This window comes from Amblyomma americanum, chromosome 4 (assembly GCF_052857255.1).
Source record: "Amblyomma americanum isolate KBUSLIRL-KWMA chromosome 4, ASM5285725v1, whole genome shotgun sequence".
In the NCBI taxonomy this organism is placed as follows: domain Eukaryota; kingdom Metazoa; phylum Arthropoda; class Arachnida; order Ixodida; family Ixodidae; genus Amblyomma; species Amblyomma americanum.
Window position 1 is genome coordinate 206,258,279 of NC_135500.1, and position 18,748 is coordinate 206,277,026.

Sequence of the window (18,748 nt, forward strand, 5' to 3'; positions counted from 1 at the left end):
TCTCTGGATGGATGGATGGATACGGCTGAACCCTTTACATCGGGCGGTGGCTCAAGCCACCTAGCCATGTCTTGTGAAATTTTACTCCTGTCTTGCTTTTAGCCACCAATCAGATAACCTTCGCTTGGTTACTTCTAACCTCTTAAAATCCACTTTCCCTTCACTATTCCTAAACCCCAATGCCTTGGGTAAGTCAGCCCCGCTGCTTTCCACTGTAGGGTGAAGCCCTTTACAGAAAAGTATCAAGTGTTCAGCCGTTTCCTCCTCCTCTCCGCACGCAATGCACGAAGTGTCTATCTCCTGGTACTTGACTCTATACGTCTTAGTCCGCAAAACTCCAGTCCTGGCCTCAAACAACAAAGAACATCCCCTACAATTATCATAGATATTTTCTTTGACAATTTCCTGTTTAAAAGTCCGGTATGTTTCCAGTGCCGATTTCGTCAGCATCCCTGTTTTCCACAAAGCTCTCTGTTTCTTTAACCTTTTTCTTAACCGATAATTGCTGATTTGCCCCCTTACTGCTGTCCAGATATTTGCTTGTCAATTTTCTAGTTCGCTTTCTCCATTTCGTGTCAACATTATTTATATACAGGTATCTGAAAACTTTCCTAGCCCACCGCTTTTCCTCCATCTTTCTCAATCGTTCCTCAAATGCTATCTTACTGCTAGCCTCTCTGCTCTCGAAAGACACCCATCCCATATCACCCTGTACCCCCTGATTTGGTGTATTGCCATGTGCTCCCAAAGCTAACCTCCCTACTCCCCGTTGCCTAATTTCCAGCCTTGCTTGAACATCTGGCCTCATACACAGGACCGCATTACCGAAGGTCAGGCTAGGGACCATCACCCCTTTCCAGATCCCTCTTACCACCTCATACCTATTGTAATTCCACAGTGCCCTATTTTTCATGACAGCTGCATTCCTACTAGCTTTATTCATTACATATTTTTCATGCTCTGTCAGATACTCAACACTGTTATTTATCCATACCCCACGATACTTGTACTCATTCACTACTTTTAGCACGAACTCCTGTATTCTATGCTCGCCGCCCTCTTCATTAAATATCATGACTGCAGATTTTTCCTTACTATACTTGAAGCCTAATCTATCTCCCTCTGTACCAAGTCTGTACTGCATATGTCTTAACAACTTCTGCAGGTTTTCCTTGTGTCTGCTCAAGCCACTCAAGCCCCCTAGTGGAGGTCAGTGCACTCAAGCGCTCTTTCGCTTAGCTTTACCGGTGCAGTGACGTCGTGAGTCGGGCGGCTCGAACTCTTCGATTTGTTTAAAATAAATGTGAACCTGAAGCAAAATTATAGATGGCGGACAACCAAGGAGGATATATAAAACTTCTAAGTTTTATATATCCTGCTTGAGGACAACTGTAGAAACTCTCTGCCTCGCGGAATTCAGCGAAAATAGCCTGGCAACATTGGCCACAAACGCCGCGGCGTCGTTTAGTTTACGGTGCTGGAGGCGAGCCCAGCACGCCGACGCGCGGGTTTGTCATGCGTAAGAAACGTTAACGGAAATGTACGCGGGCAGTTGACTGCACGCAGCTGTGATATTGACCTACGGAATCGACTTATTGGATGAACACCTAGCAGGAACCTCTCACGGAACAGTCTCGGTAAGCGAACCCATTCCGCAACAAGAACGCACGTGCGTGTTTGGGCAGCGTCTGGTACTGCGCTATGTTTGTATATATATAAAACTCGCGGAGTGTGTACGCTGTGACATGGGCATGCCGATATATGTTTCTTTGCTCGTGTGATCTGCGCGCAGATCGAGCTGCTTTTATGTCGTCCTGCTCGTGTGACCTGACTTAAGGCGACAGGAGAAACAAGTGATAACTCAGACGCCAAGCCCTCAGCCGCGTTCTAGCTGCAGTTGGCGTTCTTGCACAGAAGAAAGTTTCATAGCGAGGTCTTATCGCTAAGGGTAGACAGCTGGGCTAGTTGGTAGTTTGCATTATTATGGAACATGGTACCAGCGCAAGAGACAAGGACGAAGGGAGAAGACAACACGAATGCCGGCATTCGTGTTGTCTTCTCCCTTCGTCCTTGTCTCGTGCCATGTTACATAATAATGAGGTCTTTCATCGGCTGACTTTGACGCCTGACGTGCGCCCGTCAGTTTGCTGAAAAGGAAACAGCAGTTGCTTGCGGTTGTTTTGTTCAGATGTCGTTCCTGAGATGGTGCGAGCGCTGCCGGGCCGAAGGGTTCGAGAGCCCGGTACGCCAGTTCCGAGTGACTCGGACATCGGCGATCGAGATGTGCCAGAGACTGGAGGTAAGTGCACAAATCGAGTGTGATGCAAATAAGCCCGCTTTCATGGTGATGATCCACACTTTACTTTTCCCTGTGTGGTAATATGCCTGAGCCTCTGCCGCTTTCGGACTCGAGCCCACCAGTACTGAAATTGGCCACCCTGTTGTAGTGCGCAACCACAACCTCCCAGCCTGCAGCCCCTGAAGGCCGCAAAACATCTTCCTAAACAGTGGCTAGAGTTGAGAACGTCGGGCTTCAGACAGGCCATTGTTGGAGGCAACTTGGCAGGTTTAAATGATAAAAGTTTGTGAAGTGAGAATAGCACAGCTGGGTTCCTGGGCGAGCTATGGATCATTATCTGGCATATAATAGAACTTAACAACATTTGGGGGCTGATGAGACTTTTGCAGTGATGTGCAATAAACACGTCTTGTGCTATGGGACCTTCTTGGTAGGAAAACTCCGAGTAGGGTTCTTGATTCATAAACAGTAAGCAGAGGGTTATGTTGAAGAATTCTGCAGTATTAACAAGAGGGCAGCGGCCATAGTAAAGTTCAATAAAGGTACAAGTTGATGATAGTGCAGGCCTCTGTATTGACAGCCAGTCATGATGATGTAGTAACTATTTCACTGAAAAGGCTGTTTTTTTGTAATTAAGAACCAAAATTATGGTTCATGTTTTAGATTTTAGGATATGCAAGAGGGAACTTTTAACTAAAATATCTTACTTGTCCAAGCTCGTTGTAGACATTTCTTTTTTTTTCAATATTTATACAGAGCATGTAAAGAAAGTCACTGTTGTAAAGTTGCTGGGCCATCATCAAATGTATAAGCTTTTTATCCATCATTGTCATCCTAACTTGCGTTACACCGCAGGACAAAGGCCTCATCCATATCCCTTTAATTAACCACGTATCTAGTCCACCCACCCGACTCTGCTGCCCCCTGCGACGCTTGCCTTCTCTTGCGATCCATTCCATTTTCCAGTGGTGGCCTGTCAGGATCCAGAGATTCTTAGCATCCTCTGCTGTGCATCAGGTCTGACTGCAGCCTTGGTCAGTTGCTTTGCAGCTGCTGGGGGCTGAGGGTTGAGGGTAAATTGCTGTTTTCATATAGGAGGAGGTGGTGATGGTGATTTAACCATACCCTGTTGAACTTCATATGCGTTTATTTTGCTTGCTCTTGCTGGTGTCCCTTCACGTTGCACTGGCTGCGCTGCCCCCTACTGCCAAGTTCTGCAGCAGGGTGGCCAAATCCGGATCTGATGAGAGGGTGCATTGTTCACTCTGGTTGCAGGGATCAGGGTGGTATAATAAAATGATTCCCAAACTGAATCCATGCCATTTTTGAATTTCCCGCCCTTTCTCATTGGCTGAAGTGATGCTGCGTTCTGTTCGCTCTTTGTTGTTGGATGAAGCCAAGAGCGTGACGTCACTCTAGCCAATGGAAAAGGGTGGGAAATTCAAACACTGAACCAATTCGGGAAGGAATCGTAGTATTATACTGACCCAGACCTGCACCCCATGCCTGGTTGTTCACCTCCATCGACACTCGGATTTTTTTAATGCATTGCAATCAGAACCTCCATGTCGGAAATATCTCCCGTCTGTGAAACCTTGCTTGGTAGCCAAGTAGAAAGAGGGGAAGAGGAAAGTGGGAGAGGGGAACAAAGAGGGTGGGAGGTGGCAGATCAAAAAGTGGAGAGGGAAATCTCTTAACTTGCTGGGGAGATGAGAAAGAGGGAAGACCAGAGGGTGGGAGGTGAATGGTAGCAGGTGGGGGAGAGAAAGAGAATGTGTGTGTCTTTGTTATTTCCTACACATGCAAGAGAACGCATAGGGAATATGCTTAATGCTAATGCATTTTTACTGCATCAGTTACACATTGATTGTCCTTCTAATGTTTCTTCATTTGTATTTGGTGTAGAATTGCATTGGCACTGGTGTTCAAACCATGGTCCTCTTGCTAACATTCTTTGCATACTCTGAACATACTTTAAGAAAACAAAAAGTGGCTGTTGCATTTCAGCATCAGGTTGCACTAGGCATTTTTTCACTTGAAGGTTGAAATGAAGTTTTATTCATAACGTAGTACTGGTAGTTACAAAGAGAATAATATACAAGAGGTCATCCCAGAGTCGGTGACTATTTCTTTTTTTATTTCTGCATTTTTGTTATTATGTACATCGCTTGTTGCAATTCATTTTTTCTCAGTGTACTCAAAGTGCAATGGTGAGTTTCTTCTGGTGACATTTTGTTGCAACAGCATAAAAAAATTTAACCTCATTCCAAATGTAAGACAAAGTAAGATATGTCAACAGCGTGCTAAACAAGTGAGTGTCTTTGGATTTCATACCTGCGAGGTAGTCTCCACATCAGAATATTTTGATATGAACAGCGCAAAAGTGATTGAAACATTGACACTTCAGCAGAAATCTGCCTGGTTGGGAGGTGTCACTCCCACAAAAATCGCATGTGAGAACAGACGTTTGGGGCCGACTCGGTACCTTCTTCAAGGTTGTCTGGATGGGGCAAGAGATGCATGCTCTTTTTTAAACCTTTTTTTTGTCCACTGCCCCAGAAGGAAGCAAATTGCTAAATAAGTATGATTAAAAATCTCAAGAGGCAAAGATATTCCACAAGACCACTGTTAATTAATTTCTGCAACACTCCAGTTTATATCAGATTGACTCTGGTTGATTTAGTTTGTGGATGGTATTAGTACTCTGTGGGAGCACATGCGGTTTCATTTTCACATGATACACTACTGTAATGATGTTGTGGCATTGATGTCCTTCTGAAAGGTAATGCAACACCATCATGTCTGACATATCGCATATCCAACAGAATATCCACAACATTTCTTCACAACGTGTTAGCCGTTGCAAATGGAACACCTGCCCTGTCTGCTACTACTTATGGTTCCAGCAGCTGTAATGTCCTGGCTTTGAAGTTGCTGTTTCATTATTGAAAAGTTCATTTAAATGATCAAGTTGCAGGGAACGTTTTGCTTCACCAGGCTACAAGTTGCCGCTTTGCAAGCTTTGTCAGAGCAGGGTAAAACAGCCCCCCCCCCCCCTTCCCCTTCCCTCCCGTTTCTTTTTTTTTTGTTAACTTTACTGTTTTTACTCTTTGTGGTTTCACTCATTCCTGAATACATTGCTTCATTCATGCCTTCGAAGCTAATTGCCAGCTGCATTTAGAAAGCTAGTTGTATTCTCTCGAGTCCACACATTGGGACGTTCCCTGGTCTGATCTTTGATAGCTTTTTGATGGAAGCACCTGTTACACCATGCACTTTCTTGTGAAACAATGAGCGAGGCAGCGTGAAGATTTTTTCATGCCGTACTGTTGGTATTTATTTGCATGAACACCCCAATTTGTTTGGCATGGTTTAGTAAAATATCAAGTGCTTGGACATTGCAACTATGTGAGGGGACGGGCATGCTTGATGCAGCCACACTTCTTTTTGTAAATTACACCCGATCTGAGAAAAAGTGATGTTTACTGTGCTCGCTCAAATCAGTAGCAAGATCCAAGGTGCAGAATTTGCTCACGAGAAGCATTTTTTTTAGCAGTAGCACACTTTCAGAAATAGCTGCGAGTTAACCATGTGCACATTTATGTGCATGACATCCGAAAGGGTGCTAGCATGTTGGAGATAGTGTTTCGTAAACATAGTACGCTTTCCTGATGTGGGAATATTGTTAGCCAGTGGGGGTTACTGTAGTCATGCACATTCCATTTGGCTTTAACAATGAAATAACCATAGGTGGCACTGGTTGAGTCTTACACCAAGTTCTTGGAAAATCTCACCCGAAGCCCTGCTAAATGCTGCCCCAAAAGCAGGTTCTGTGTGCATAAGAGATAGATGTGGACAAATTCGTGACTTTCATCCAAATTGAACCTACAGTCTCTCAATTCTCAGTCGAGCACCAAGCTGACTGAGCCATTTGCTGCCCCTGTTGCTACAAATGCTTAGCGAAGTAATTGCGTAGTAGGCGGAATAAGCAGCATGTGCTGTGCTATAACGACAGTGATGAAGGCTTCAAAGGCGTCCCTGCAGTGGCTCAGTGGTTGTGCTCGGCAGCTAATCTGAAAGACGTGGGTTTTAATCCCAGCCGCGGCGGTCGCATTTCGATGGATGCGAGATGCCAGATACTCGTGTATCATGCGATGTCCGTGCATGGTATGCCCCCAGGTGGTCAAAATTATCTGGAGCCCTCCACTGTGGTGTTCCTCATAGCCTATGTCGCTTTTTGACATTAAACCCCATAAACCAAGCCAAACTGAAGGTTTTAACGGAAATGTCAGCAGTTAAGGGGCGCCCTGAAGCACACCATATTCAGGGTGTTGATATGTCCACTACGAAGGGCTGCCCACATACCTGCAAGAATATTTCATATTCCCCCTTGCTTCTTCTGCTTTCCTGCACCTCATCATTCTTATTGCACTAAAAGGTATGCATTGTTGCTGGTGATGATCTTCCACATGGAAGTGGGAAGTTATGTTGAAATTTCAGGGCCAGTGGCTCTTGAAAGACTGCAGCATCAGTTGGTTCATGGTGACCCTGTTGTTGCTAATACTGAAGCTTGTTCTGATAAAAGAGCATATTGTTGGGTGCACAATTTATGAAAATAGCGATAACATGAGCCTGAGTCGCACTGAGATCAATTCGCTGGTGCTGCAAGCTGCTTGCGATGCCCTGTTCAGTGACTGTGCTTTGTAAATTAATATTTTTTGTTTCCATGTGGTTTGATTTATGTCTGACTTGGGCATGTATCGTGATACACAAGCCGAGCTTGACCTGTTCTCTCTGTTTTGTCACAAATTAATTATTATAGCTCATATGTCTCTGGCTAGGGCATTACATGGAACCGGAGCGCGTCAAACGGTGTGGCAGAACATGCGCAAAAGGAAGGGCATGAAATCGCTTGGGATGGCATAGAAATCATTGCTACCGAAAGAAGTCCCTCAGCACGGCTGCACCTGGAATCACTGATTATACAGTTAACGCTGAACACTGTCAACAACACTAAGGGAGGAGTCTTCACCCGGCTTATGCAAAATTAGAACGTCGACTTGTCAAAGCTACTTAAGCTGCTTCTTGCTCAGCTGGTTCCTCATTGTGAACAAGGAACTCTTTTTTAACAATTGGGCAGTGACCCAAGACTTGTTCAACCATGCTACTTCCTGACCATACGGCATTCCGTCGAACCCTGGATTACCTTATATGAGGAATGGGCTTAAACATGGCTGAGATGTTGCTAAGTGACAAATGGTGCCATTGTGGTGAGAAAAAAGGGGGGGGGGGGGTTAAAAGGCTTGTGTGATTGTAGACAAACTTCTGAGCAAAATGGCAAGTCTTTTGCTGTAACACAGAGCAGTTGCACTTGGCTCAGGTGTTCATAGATGTACGATATCATGATTAATAGTATTCACTTACCGTCTTCAGAAAGTGCTTCAGGCCTCTTTTAACTGAGATGCACTGTAAATTGTAACAGTGATGTGTGCGTCATTGTTGTCATCATAGGTATTGACGAATTAGAGTAAGAGAAAGTGTCTTAGTATGCGTAGTAGGGTGACATATAAGGGTAAACGCTGCTGGTTAGTATCGATAGGGTATCACAGCCTAGTTAAACAAAGATCGCTCTCACCAAAAATGTGGGTTTTGTGAGATATAAAAGAAAAAACAAAAACAAAATACAGGTGTCACCACCCCTGGTGAATGCCTCACATAAAACACGTATCGACGCTGATTTTTGGGTGAAGTTCCCAGACGCTACACTATGCGGCCTTCACTTTAATACAGTGGCCGATCCATCCTTTTCGGTAACGCTGCCATGAATTTGTATCCACTGGCGGGAAGATTTAAAAAAATTTTCTTGCTTATAAATGCTTGTTTTACCGCTAGACCAATGTCTACGCAGCCAGAAAGAGAATAGATTTTTACTGAGCGAAATAATACAGTGGAGTTTTCCTCAGTGGAGCAGCCTGATTCTTCAAGTGAATACTAGGATTTCTCGTATCTAAAACTGCCATTGAAAAACAAAATGCTTTTGCTGAGTTGCAACAAAACTTGTGTAATAACCGGTTCTGGAAGTAGTATCTCAGCTTCTGCCGAGTACTCATTTTAATGGTTACAATACATACCGCAGCAGTGGCCTATCTTTCTGAACATCCGCCTCGCATGCAGGAGGTGCGGGGTTCGATCCCCTGTGCCGCCGGGTACTCACCGGTGATACAATGGGTGCAAGCTTTCCCCTGGCCTGGCGCTCGGCTTATGTAGGGTGAATCGCTTGGGAAATGGTTCTTTGACCCTACCTTGAGTAGAAGAAAAATACCTTGTGCTATGGCGCTCTTTATAAAAAACCATAATCGTCACATACAGTATGTACAGTCCTGTGTAAGCTGCAAAGAGTGATGCCAAGGAGGTGACTGTGTGCACTATGGTTAACTTGGCCAACATCAGAAGAACCACAATGTTTGTTGCTGCATTTCCTTGTTACAGTGAAATTAAACATGTCGTTCCAACATGTAAGTGTAACAGTAAGTGTAAGTGTGCACTCTGGAGAAAGCATCTTGTCACAATTGTGTTTCGCTAAAGAGTGCATTTTTCTGAAGAGAGAAGACCATTGGAAAGTGATTACTGAAGTATCTTGTTGGAGAATTAAGTCTTCACTGCTCTGTGAAAATAAAAAAACCTGCTTTAGCTCAAATACAAAAATTCGTAGTTCAAATCAAAGTTGTACTAATCAACTGCAACTAGTTGTAGTTATAAAAAATCAAAGTTGTAGTGATGATTAGCTGATATTAAAGATCGGAAATTAATTGGACACACCAGGGTAAAGGGACAGCAGTATATCCCACCAAAACTGTCTTTTGCCTTTTCTTTTACGTCTGTCAATTTTGTGTGTAATTTCTTCAGTGTCGGTTTCATTAGTGCCTCGTAGCAAGAAAATTCTAGTGAGTGGAATTGGAAGGGTGCAAATGTAAACACATTAACTCAGTCATAATATATTGTATTTTATTTGTGTGCTAATGCTCCCATGAGTGTAGAACCCTCAACTGATTGCCTTTTGGGTACACCAAACAAAAAAAAACTCTACACTCATATGTTCTGCCAATTTGGTTGAGTAATGAGTCCTTTTTTGATTGAATATTGTATTGTTTCTTGTTAATTGAGAAGTTGTGGAAACAAAACATTGATATGTTGTCTGCTTTTTTTTTCTTTTTTTGCAGTGTACTGACTTACTGCCAGGTGTCTTCAAGCTGTCTGTTCAAAAGGATTTCGCTAGCCGTAGTAAGCAAGTGGCAGCGTCAAAAGAGTGCCAGTCCCCTCGGCTATCAACATCGTCTGTGCCAGAGGCTCTCATCAACACTCATGTAGCTGATGGTGCCTCTTCATCATCCATCAAAGAAACTTCTGTCTATGCCTGTGACAATACACCTGCAGTGTCATTAAGTGCTATCTCTGGGCAAGAAACGATTAGAGATAAAAAGAGGAAGAAAAGAAGTGGTGTTAAAGATGTCCCTTCATCATTCACCAGAGAACCTCCTGTGTGTGTTTCTGACTATACACCTGCAGCGACTTCAACTTTCATCCCTGGAAAAGAAGAAATTCAAGACAAAAACAGGAATGGAACAAGCCATGTGGTTGACAGTGTTCCTTCATCATCCACAGAGGAACCTGTCTTCAACAGTACATCTTCAGAGTTGTTGAGTGCCATCTCAGGGCAAAAGGTGGTTCAAGACAAAAACAGGACGTTAACAAGCCATGTGGTTGAAGCTGCCCCTTCATCACCCACAAAAAAACGACCTATTCATGTCTCAGTCATCGCATCTTCAGAGTCTTCAAGTGCCATCTCTGGGCAAGAGATGGTTGAAGGCAAAAACAGGAAGGAAACAAGTCATATGTTTGAAGGTATCCTTTCATCATTCGCTAAAGAGCCTCTAGTCTTTGACTCCGACAGCACATCTGCAGCATCCTCGAGCGCCATCTCTGGGCAAGACAAAACCAGAAAAGAAGCAAGTTGTGCATCAAACATGGGCCAGTTGGACAAAACACTGACTACAAAATTTGCCACTTGGTCTGCTGCTGTCGTCCTGGCCGTACCAGGAGAGACTGAAGCAGAGGAAAGTGACTTTGTGTCTGCCAGCCTTAAGGATGCTGTGGAAGACCAATCAGGAGAAAATAAGCATTGCGAGAAAACTGCAGCACCCCTTGCATCTGATGGCAGCCTTGAAAATGGGGTGAAATTCTCTGTGCTGGCTGATAAAGCTGATGAGAATGCTTTGGCTGGTAGAACCAGTGAACACTCAGAGTATATGTGCCATGTGGATGGCACTGCCTTGAAGTTGGAAGCAAGCGAGGCAAAGTGTTTTGTTGCTTCTGATATTCCAGATGTTGCCATGGATTTGGGCAGTTCAGCTTTGAGAGTGGCACCTCACATGGCAAGGAAGGAAAGCATCACGAAAATTGCACATACTCATGAAAGTCGGTGCTTGGCGGTAGCAAGTGGAACCTCACCTGTGGCTCTTTCCGTAGCTCCAGAAAAGCAGGAAATGACTAAAACTTTTGAAAAGTGTAGCCGTGCAGCTTTAAAGCCTCTCAGTCACGTTTTTGGTTTGCCAGACAGAAGTGAGGTGGGTCTACCAGGAAACTTGCAAAGGACTAGTGTTGCAATGGCAGTGGAGTCTCCCAGATGTTGCCAAAAAGTGAAAGATTCCAACCATGTCTCTGAAAACAACAGTGGTGCTATTGTGAAGCCTACTGCTGACACTCCTAGTTTGCCAAAAAATGGTGAAGTAGGCTTGCATGAGAACTTTGCTGTAGCAGGCGGAACTTCATTTATCGGTCCTCCCACTCTTTCACAAGAAGAGAAACCTATACACCACACAGTTTCAGATCATTACCGTGCTGTTGGAGAGTGCATGGGCAACCTTGAAAGATATGAGCGAGATGTTCCGGAAAGCTTCACGGTGGCAAGTGGCGCATCATCATCAGAGCTTCTCATATGTCCACAAGAAATGCAGGCAGGCTCCAGCACTGCTGGAAGCCAAGCTACTGCCATTGAAGAGCTGGCTTCTGGTTTGTTGCATAAAGATAATAATGGCTTAAGACAAAGCTCAGTGGTAACTAACAAGACATCATTCATCAGACCTCCAACTCTTGTGCAAGAAGAGGAAGCTGGACACCAAACCACTGCTGCAGAGCCTGCCTCCAGCCTTTCCTTGTTTCCCGACAGGAGTGAGGGAGGTGCATCTGTGAGCTTCATGGGGGTAGGTGGCAGATCATCACCAGTGCTCCGAACATGCACACGTGAACAGCAGGCCAGCTTAAAAGCTGGTGAAAGCCATAGCCCTGCTGGTGAAAGGCCGATTAGTGACTTTTCCAGCATGACCAGTAGAGATCAAGTGGGCTTACAGCAAAGCTCAGATGTAGCTGACAAGCTCTCATCAATTAGACTTCCCACTCTTCCGCAGCAAGATGGAGCAGGATACCACCCTGCTTTAGATCATAGTCCTGCTACCAGCCACACTTCTTGTTTGCCCAACAAAAGTGGGGGCAGTGCACCTGAATTGTTCACAACAGCAAGTGGCACGTCGTCATTGGGTCCTCCTGCTGTTGTAAAGCCTTCCAGCCGCACTTGTTTTCCCGACAAAAGTGAGGGCGGTGCACCAGAATTATTCACAAGAGCAAGTTACATATCGTCATTGGGTCCTCCTGTGTGCCCACAGGAAAAAACAGCAGGCCTCAGAAACCTTGGAAGTCATACTGCAGCTGTCAAAAAGCCTACTAGAGACCTTTGTGGTTTTCTAGATGGAGAAGGGGCCAGCCTGCTTCAAAGCCCAGCAGTACGAAGTGAAACTTCGCTCGTGGATCTTGTGACACCACAACAAGAGCAAAAGACCTCACAGTATTCAACGAACTCCAATGACAGTAGTCTCACAAAGCCCTTCAATGATGTGCAAGGTTTGGCGAAGGAAAATGACCTGCCAGAAAACTTGGCAGTGGCATGTGGCTTGTCATTGGAACTGCCCGGACCTTCTGCAAATGATATGCAAGGTGTTGTGAAGCCTGCGAACGTACCTTCTCATATGCCAGACACTGATGAGCTGGACTTGCAAGGTAACTCGGCAGTTGTAAATAAGCTGTCATTAGCAGGGCCTGCAAAATCTTCACCAGAAAGGCTGGAAGACAGCCGAAAGAAAGCAGGTGACGTCTCTACTCCAGCAGTGTACTACATCAGCGAAGACAATTTGTCAGTCGGTGGCGAGGTCACTTTGCAAGAAGGCTCTGAAGTGGACAGAAAGACTCCATCAGTGGACACACCCAGGACTCTGCAAAAAGAGCAAGGAAGCACTGAAAATACAGTCTACCATCACGATGCAGTTGGTGCTCCCATACCATGCCATACTCACGAGCTGTCTAGTACCCCTTGTGTCAACTTGTTAGGCCCTGCTGAGGGTTCTTTATCAGCAGTGGTGCACAATGCACAAAGCATGTCCAAGTTGGAGAGCAGCCAAAGGAAAACAGGTTACCATGAGTCGGCTCCAACAGCGAGCGGCATCATTGAGGCAAGCTTGCCAATCAGAGACAAGGTCACTTTGTCAGAAAACTCAGAAGCGAACAGCAATACTCCATCAGCCGAGATACCTAGCACTGCGCAGACAGGGCTGAGAGGCACTGAAAGTACAGTTGACGGTCATGTTGAAGCCGGCGGTCCGTGCAATACTAATTGGTTGCCTAATTTGTCAAGCACTTCTGAAGATAGCGTGCTAGACGACGATGAGGATTCCCTGTCAGCAATAATGCACATTGCAGAAACCATGTCCAAGTTACCAACTGAATGCCCAGGTGTGGTCCCCTCAACTATTGGCAGCTTCCAGCAAATATTCATTTCACCTTCAACCACAGCAGCGAAGAAAACAGCAGATGTGAGAGGTACAGCGATAATGCCAGCTCATTCAGCGGACGGCAGTGGCAGAGGGACAGAATTAGCAGAGATTCCTTTCATGCATATTTATAATAGTGGCGAGACTGCTTCGGGAGGTTCCTCAAGTGATGTCGTTCCGATTGCTGCAGTGCCATTAGCAGCTGTCTCGAGTGGGCAGGCTGTTATCGTGACTGCAGAAAGAACTGCAAGTGGTGCTATGAAAGTGAAGAACATTGTGGTTACATTGCCTTCAAAGAGTACTGTTCCTGGGGAGTGTTCACAGGCTATGCAGAGTACAAACACAAGGGCACAAGGACTGAAGCGGCCACACTCCAGTGCAGGCAGTGAAAACGAAGGGCTCTCCGAGTTCCCAACTCGGCTAGATTCTCGTAAGAGGCTGGCCATCATAAATGAACTCTGCCCTGAAAGCATATCCGCACATGTGGGCCGAACTTCTCGTACAACAAAACGAGGAGCTCAGGCGTCAAAGTCAGCTCGCAAGGGACACCAGACAGTGACGCGAAGCCGACAGCGAGCAGCAGCAAGAACAGGACGAAAGCAAGTCTCTGGTTGCCAGCGGAAAGGCAAGCAACCAAGCAAGCACCCAGAGCACATGGTTCCCGATGTTCTGCACCCCGTGCCGAGTCCCTTGTCCAGCGAGTCCAGCTGTGCAAGTTCAAAGCCGAGCAACGATGGCTCATCAGGTCCCTCTGATACCACAAGTGCTCCGTACATGTCCGCCAAGCTCAGAAGCATGAGAAGCTCTACTTGGCAATCTTCAAGCAGCACATCTGGATCCACGAAGGCTAGCTTCATGGAAACAATCCGGAACCGCATTCTGCAAAAGACAGCCAGTGAGAATAGGCTACCTGACTACCACTCTGCTCTAGCCAGCCGGCCACTGTACAGAGACGAAGTACCTGTGAGAAAGTCAAAACGTAAGCGGACAGTCGAGAACACTGGTGATGTTGACATAGACCTTGATCGTTACATCTCTGAACTTTCGGCCACTAAGGACCTTGAGCAGTATCAGAGTCTGTTGTCAGATCTGTTTGACGTTTGTATGTAGTGTTACATTGCTGTGCTGCATATGTTTCATTTTATCTTGGAAGTTCAGTTCCTCGGCAGGCCACCAGCACAATGTAAATAAACCTGTGTTGAAGGCCTCTTAGTACAGAGTAGCCATTTTTATGCAATTTTTCCTGTGCTGTGCATTTTTTTGGTTTGTTTTTGCTGAACTTGAGCACCTCAGGAGACCACTAAAAAAAATTTAAATAAACCTCAAGGCTTTTTTATTTAGACTGCCTGTAAAAGCAACACCTACACAGTTATGCAGTGTTAAAAGCCAGCATTATGAGGCATATACGGCTGTCATCATAGGGTACACATAAACTGGAAGTGCTAAATTGTCCACTTGAGTTGTGAAAGCTTCAAGATATGAGCTGAGACAGAGCACCACAATCAGCAGTACAGTGTTCAAGTGCCACACAGTTGGCATAGCAGTGAACAGCACTGGTAAGTAGAATGCAAATTGCGCAACAACTGCGGCTAATGTCCCCTCCACAGTCTTGGACGTTCCAGGCCACTGATGCTTCCCCAGCTTGGATCCAATAACAGAAGCTGCAGTGTCTCCAATGCCAAGAGCTACTGTGCCGCTGAGTAGAATTAGTTTCTTCTCTGGCTCCCCAAACTGTGCTGGAAAAAGCAGCAGTGATGCAGCACACCCGATGAACAAGTAGACGGGCGTTAAAACGAATGCCCCAGCATCCTTCTCGTCAAGAAACATGGCAAAGGTACTTCGCAAGCATGACCCCACAGGTGGAATTTCCAGGGTCCGGAACAGTTCGAGCAGAACAAACACTCCAAGGATAGCACCGCATGCAAGGTACATAAGGTCTGGGTCTAAAAGTACTCCTGGCAGGAACACTGACACGGTTGCTGCATGGAAAACTTTGCGCGCAACTGTAGAGCTGCTGCTGTACTTGGTTGAATACCAGTGCACAAACAATGCGGCCAATGCAGACAAGATCAGCCACGACACCATGAGCGAGAGTCTAGTGGAGTTGCTGAAGCAGTGGTACACAAGCCAGCTCACAGGTTCCGCGCTGACCATGACGCTGCACAAGGGATAGACTAGCACAGCAGCAGAGAGAAGGAGGCCCATGTAAAACCCAGCAGGCCTTCGCAGCGCTTGTACTTTGGTAACTGCCGCCACAAACAATGCAAGGCTGAAGAGCCCCGCTTGAAGGAACCCAGCCGATGAGGAACATTTAAGGACACAATCGTTTTTATAGACAATGCGGCATGCCAGGCTGCATCCCGACATAACGACAAATGTTGTGACTCCTTGGCAAGCTATCAGCAGTTCACCGAGAGTGAATGACTGAGGCGAGTAAGACGGTAACGACGACACGAGAGAGTTGAAAGTTCCCGCTGCTGCTACGGAAGCCGAGGCACACCACAGAAGGGGTACGCTTGTCGCCGCAGCGAGTAAGGCCGTGGTCCATGCAGCTGACACCACGCAGATGAGACAGCTAGTGACCTTGAAGATAACGGCGAGCGAGAGCAAGAGAGTCTGGCTGCAGACAACTTCGGCGAAGGTATAAAGGTCGCCGTGGTCATAGCTATTGCCACCTGTCAGCAGGCAGAAGGGTAGAAGAACGGTCAGCCACAACCCGCTGTCGGCGTGCGGCCTCTGGTTGAAGTCCGGCTGTTCCGACTGCTGCCAGCGCAGGAACAAGAACAGGATTATCAGAACGGCCACCACAGTCATGGATTGTGCGAGCATGCCAATACGAACGGCAGTCATAAGTATGCCCGCTGCGACGACGAAGTACTCCAGGCGCATTCGTGATACTTGATTCGCAGCCGTCATGGCAGAGTTCCATGCACAAAATCGGAAAATGTCGAACTTCTTCACCGCAAAGTTCAGAGTGGCTACGAATCGAAGCGATGCGTTAGAAAACGCGCACGAGACATCGCGTCGCGTGGACGAACGACGGAAAACACATCACGTAGGTTTCATGGCGTGTTACGCTGCCTTTCCGCAAAGCTCAAGGAAAAGGGAAAAGCTGCAATTTCGTAACGACCTCACCGATCGCGTTGAGCTCGCCAAGATAGCAATGCGAACAAGGCGGCACATAGCGCATCTTTCAGCTACACCCACTCCGAAGCGCGTAAAACCCTCCCACACTCCGCTACAAGCGAAAGCGGCCGCGGTGGCGACGCCGTGCGAGTAAACGAGACAGCAAAGGCAGGGCCGCGGACCCCGTGATGAGCGCAGGAGAAACAGGGAATCTAGGAGGCTGCAGGCGCTGTAGCGCATGCGCACTACAGAAGATCGAGGGTGCAGCTGGTAGAGAAGCGTTTCGGTGCAGGTGGGCTGGAAACGCTGATTGGTCGATGGGATGCGCTTCTCCGTGACGTTTTTCTGCTTCTCCCTCGTTCTCAACCGGACGTGGGTTCGCCGCGCCTCTCTCGGCCTGTCCCTAGAGTGCCTAGGGAATCGCTAGGGCCGGCTGGCCGGCCGCCGGGCGTGCGTGGTCTGCGGGCATTCTCTTCGTGAGCGTAGGCGGCGGCGCGCGCGTTTCGGAAGCTGTCCAGGTATGGCTTTTTTTTTTTTTTTGCGTGGTGCGCTCGTCGGCGCAGCCAGCTGAAATTTCTGTACAGTTCTTGCTTCCACGACATTGCGACGACCCCCAAAAGGCGCTGACCCGCGAGAAATCGCCAGCGACATAAAGGTACGCATTTTATCTCAAATTTCGCTTCATGAAGTGCTGTACCGCTTACCTACATGCCTTGCGCATTCCAGGACCTCGTTTTCCTGCTGCAGGAGCACGTCGTGCTGGTGTTCAAAATTTTGCAACTCCATTACGACGACCCACATAAGGTGCGGTTTGAGGACCGCCGGCGTCGCCATCTGAACCGCCGTCTGACAGCCACGATGAAGCGCTTGTCTGGCGTGCACGTTCTCAATCACGAGGTAAGGGTTGAACAACGTTTTCGCAAAGATTATCGTCGCGGCCCTCGTCAAGATCTACGGACCAGGGATAGCGTCGGCTTCAAGGGCAAGACCAGGAGAGGTGTACGTCGTGCACCGGTGTCGTCGGTGCGGAGCCAAAGGGCACAAGACGGACCACTGTGGGCCTACTGCTCACCGCGCCGCCACGCCGCTGCAGGTCGCGGTTGAAGTGCTCCTGCAAACGGCCCTCTTTAGGGCCACCTCATTGTTTCCTGGCAGATCGCGAGCGTCCCGTTTCGTGCCCGTATTCCCTCTCTGTCGAAATCGACGCCAGACATCAAAATCGCGCGGTGTGAGCTAGTAAATCGCTGGTAGAGACAAAAACTCGTGCTTGTATACAGACTTACCCATCTCCAGTGCGCCTTTGTTTATTTCCGTGGGCACTACTCGCGCTTTGTAGAAATCGACGCCAGCCGCGAAATTTTACATGTTAGACCTCGCTACAGCATTAGCGCAGCGTGCCTTCGTCTCTTTACGTTCTAACTTTTATGCAGCGCACCTTTGTTTGCTCGTTACTTTTGTTCTTTTCAGTCGTTTCCTGAATCCGTCCAAAGAGCCGGGCTAAATGGATGATTATGGAACCACATGGCGATTGCACTGCATACAGCACGACTTTGGTCCCTGTGTTTTTAAATAAAAACATCAGATGTCGAAGGTCATGGTCGTGTCCGAGGATGGCTTCCACAGCTGGGGCCTAACCATAGGGACCGCACACGCTTTGTCGTCGTTGCCAAGTGGAGAGGCCCAAGATGGCTGGCATCCTTAATAAAGATCCCTTCTCGGGGCCGCTTTAGTGTTTCCTGGCAGATCACGCGCTTTCCACCCTGTGCACATGCTCTCATTTCCAATTAAAAAGGTCCTTTAATAACAAGATGTTGCATGGTACTTGAACAATAGCGGCTACAATGACAAAGGTGAAGAAGTGCTGGAGTTACACGGAAATAAAAAAGGTTGGGGGTGCCCACATAACAACCTGAAATGGATTTGGACAGGACTCCTAGTTAATTGCATTTGGAAGAGAAAGACAAGGTTTAATTTTGCAGTGTAAGCTTGCTTCTCTAGAATGAACAGAGAACGTTGCCTCACACTGCTTGGGCCACCTTCCTTGACCCCATGAAAAAAAAAAAAACAGGATGCCTCTGGGAAACTATTTGCGGAATCTCCGCCCCCCCCCCCCCATTCAGGAGGGAAGGGTGGGGGGGGGGGGGTGACGGCCTCCTCTTTGTCGGGCTCGGCGCGACGCACGATGGACAAGACGGCGAAAGGAAGGGGGCTGTCAGTGACGAATGTTCCGCGCTCTTCGCTTAGCCAGCGTACAAGTCCCTTCGACAGCCTGAAATGCCTTCGGTGGGCATCGTCACGCATGTCGAAAGGATTGTCATGCACGTGCGACCGCCGATAACATTCCTTGCAAGCTTATTCATTGCCGTGAAAATCACGTCCTCCCCGTATCTCGCCCCAATTTTTTTGAGCCGGTGTGAAATTCAATGGATGTATGGAATGCCCACAC

The 18,748-nt window shown here is 47.1% G+C and overlaps 1 protein-coding gene and 1 long non-coding RNA gene across 2 annotated transcripts; one reads left to right on the plus strand and one right to left on the minus strand.

Moving 5' to 3' along the window:
• Positions 1-1,441: 1,441 nt before the first annotated feature.
• Positions 1,442-14,388, plus strand: LOC144129174 (uncharacterized). The gene is made up of 4 exons (XR_013313880.1): positions 1,442-1,637; positions 2,189-2,299; positions 9,520-11,875; positions 11,978-14,388. It is a non-coding gene; the product is annotated as an uncharacterized LOC144129174 (long non-coding RNA).
• Positions 14,389-14,482: 94 nt separating this feature from the next.
• Positions 14,483-16,408, minus strand: LOC144129173 (dolichol kinase-like). The gene has a single exon (XM_077663148.1). It carries the CDS (start codon positions 16,090-16,092, stop codon positions 14,569-14,571), a length of 1,524 nt encoding a protein of 507 aa, XP_077519274.1. The 5' UTR covers positions 16,093-16,408; the 3' UTR covers positions 14,483-14,568.
• Positions 16,409-18,748: the final 2,340 nt, after the last annotated feature.

What these genes read in the sequence shown, in the direction of transcription:
- LOC144129173 (XM_077663148.1), bottom strand. Translation starts at nt 16,092, where the DNA reads ATGACGGCTGCGAATCAAGTATCACGAATGCGCCTGGAGTACTTCGTC.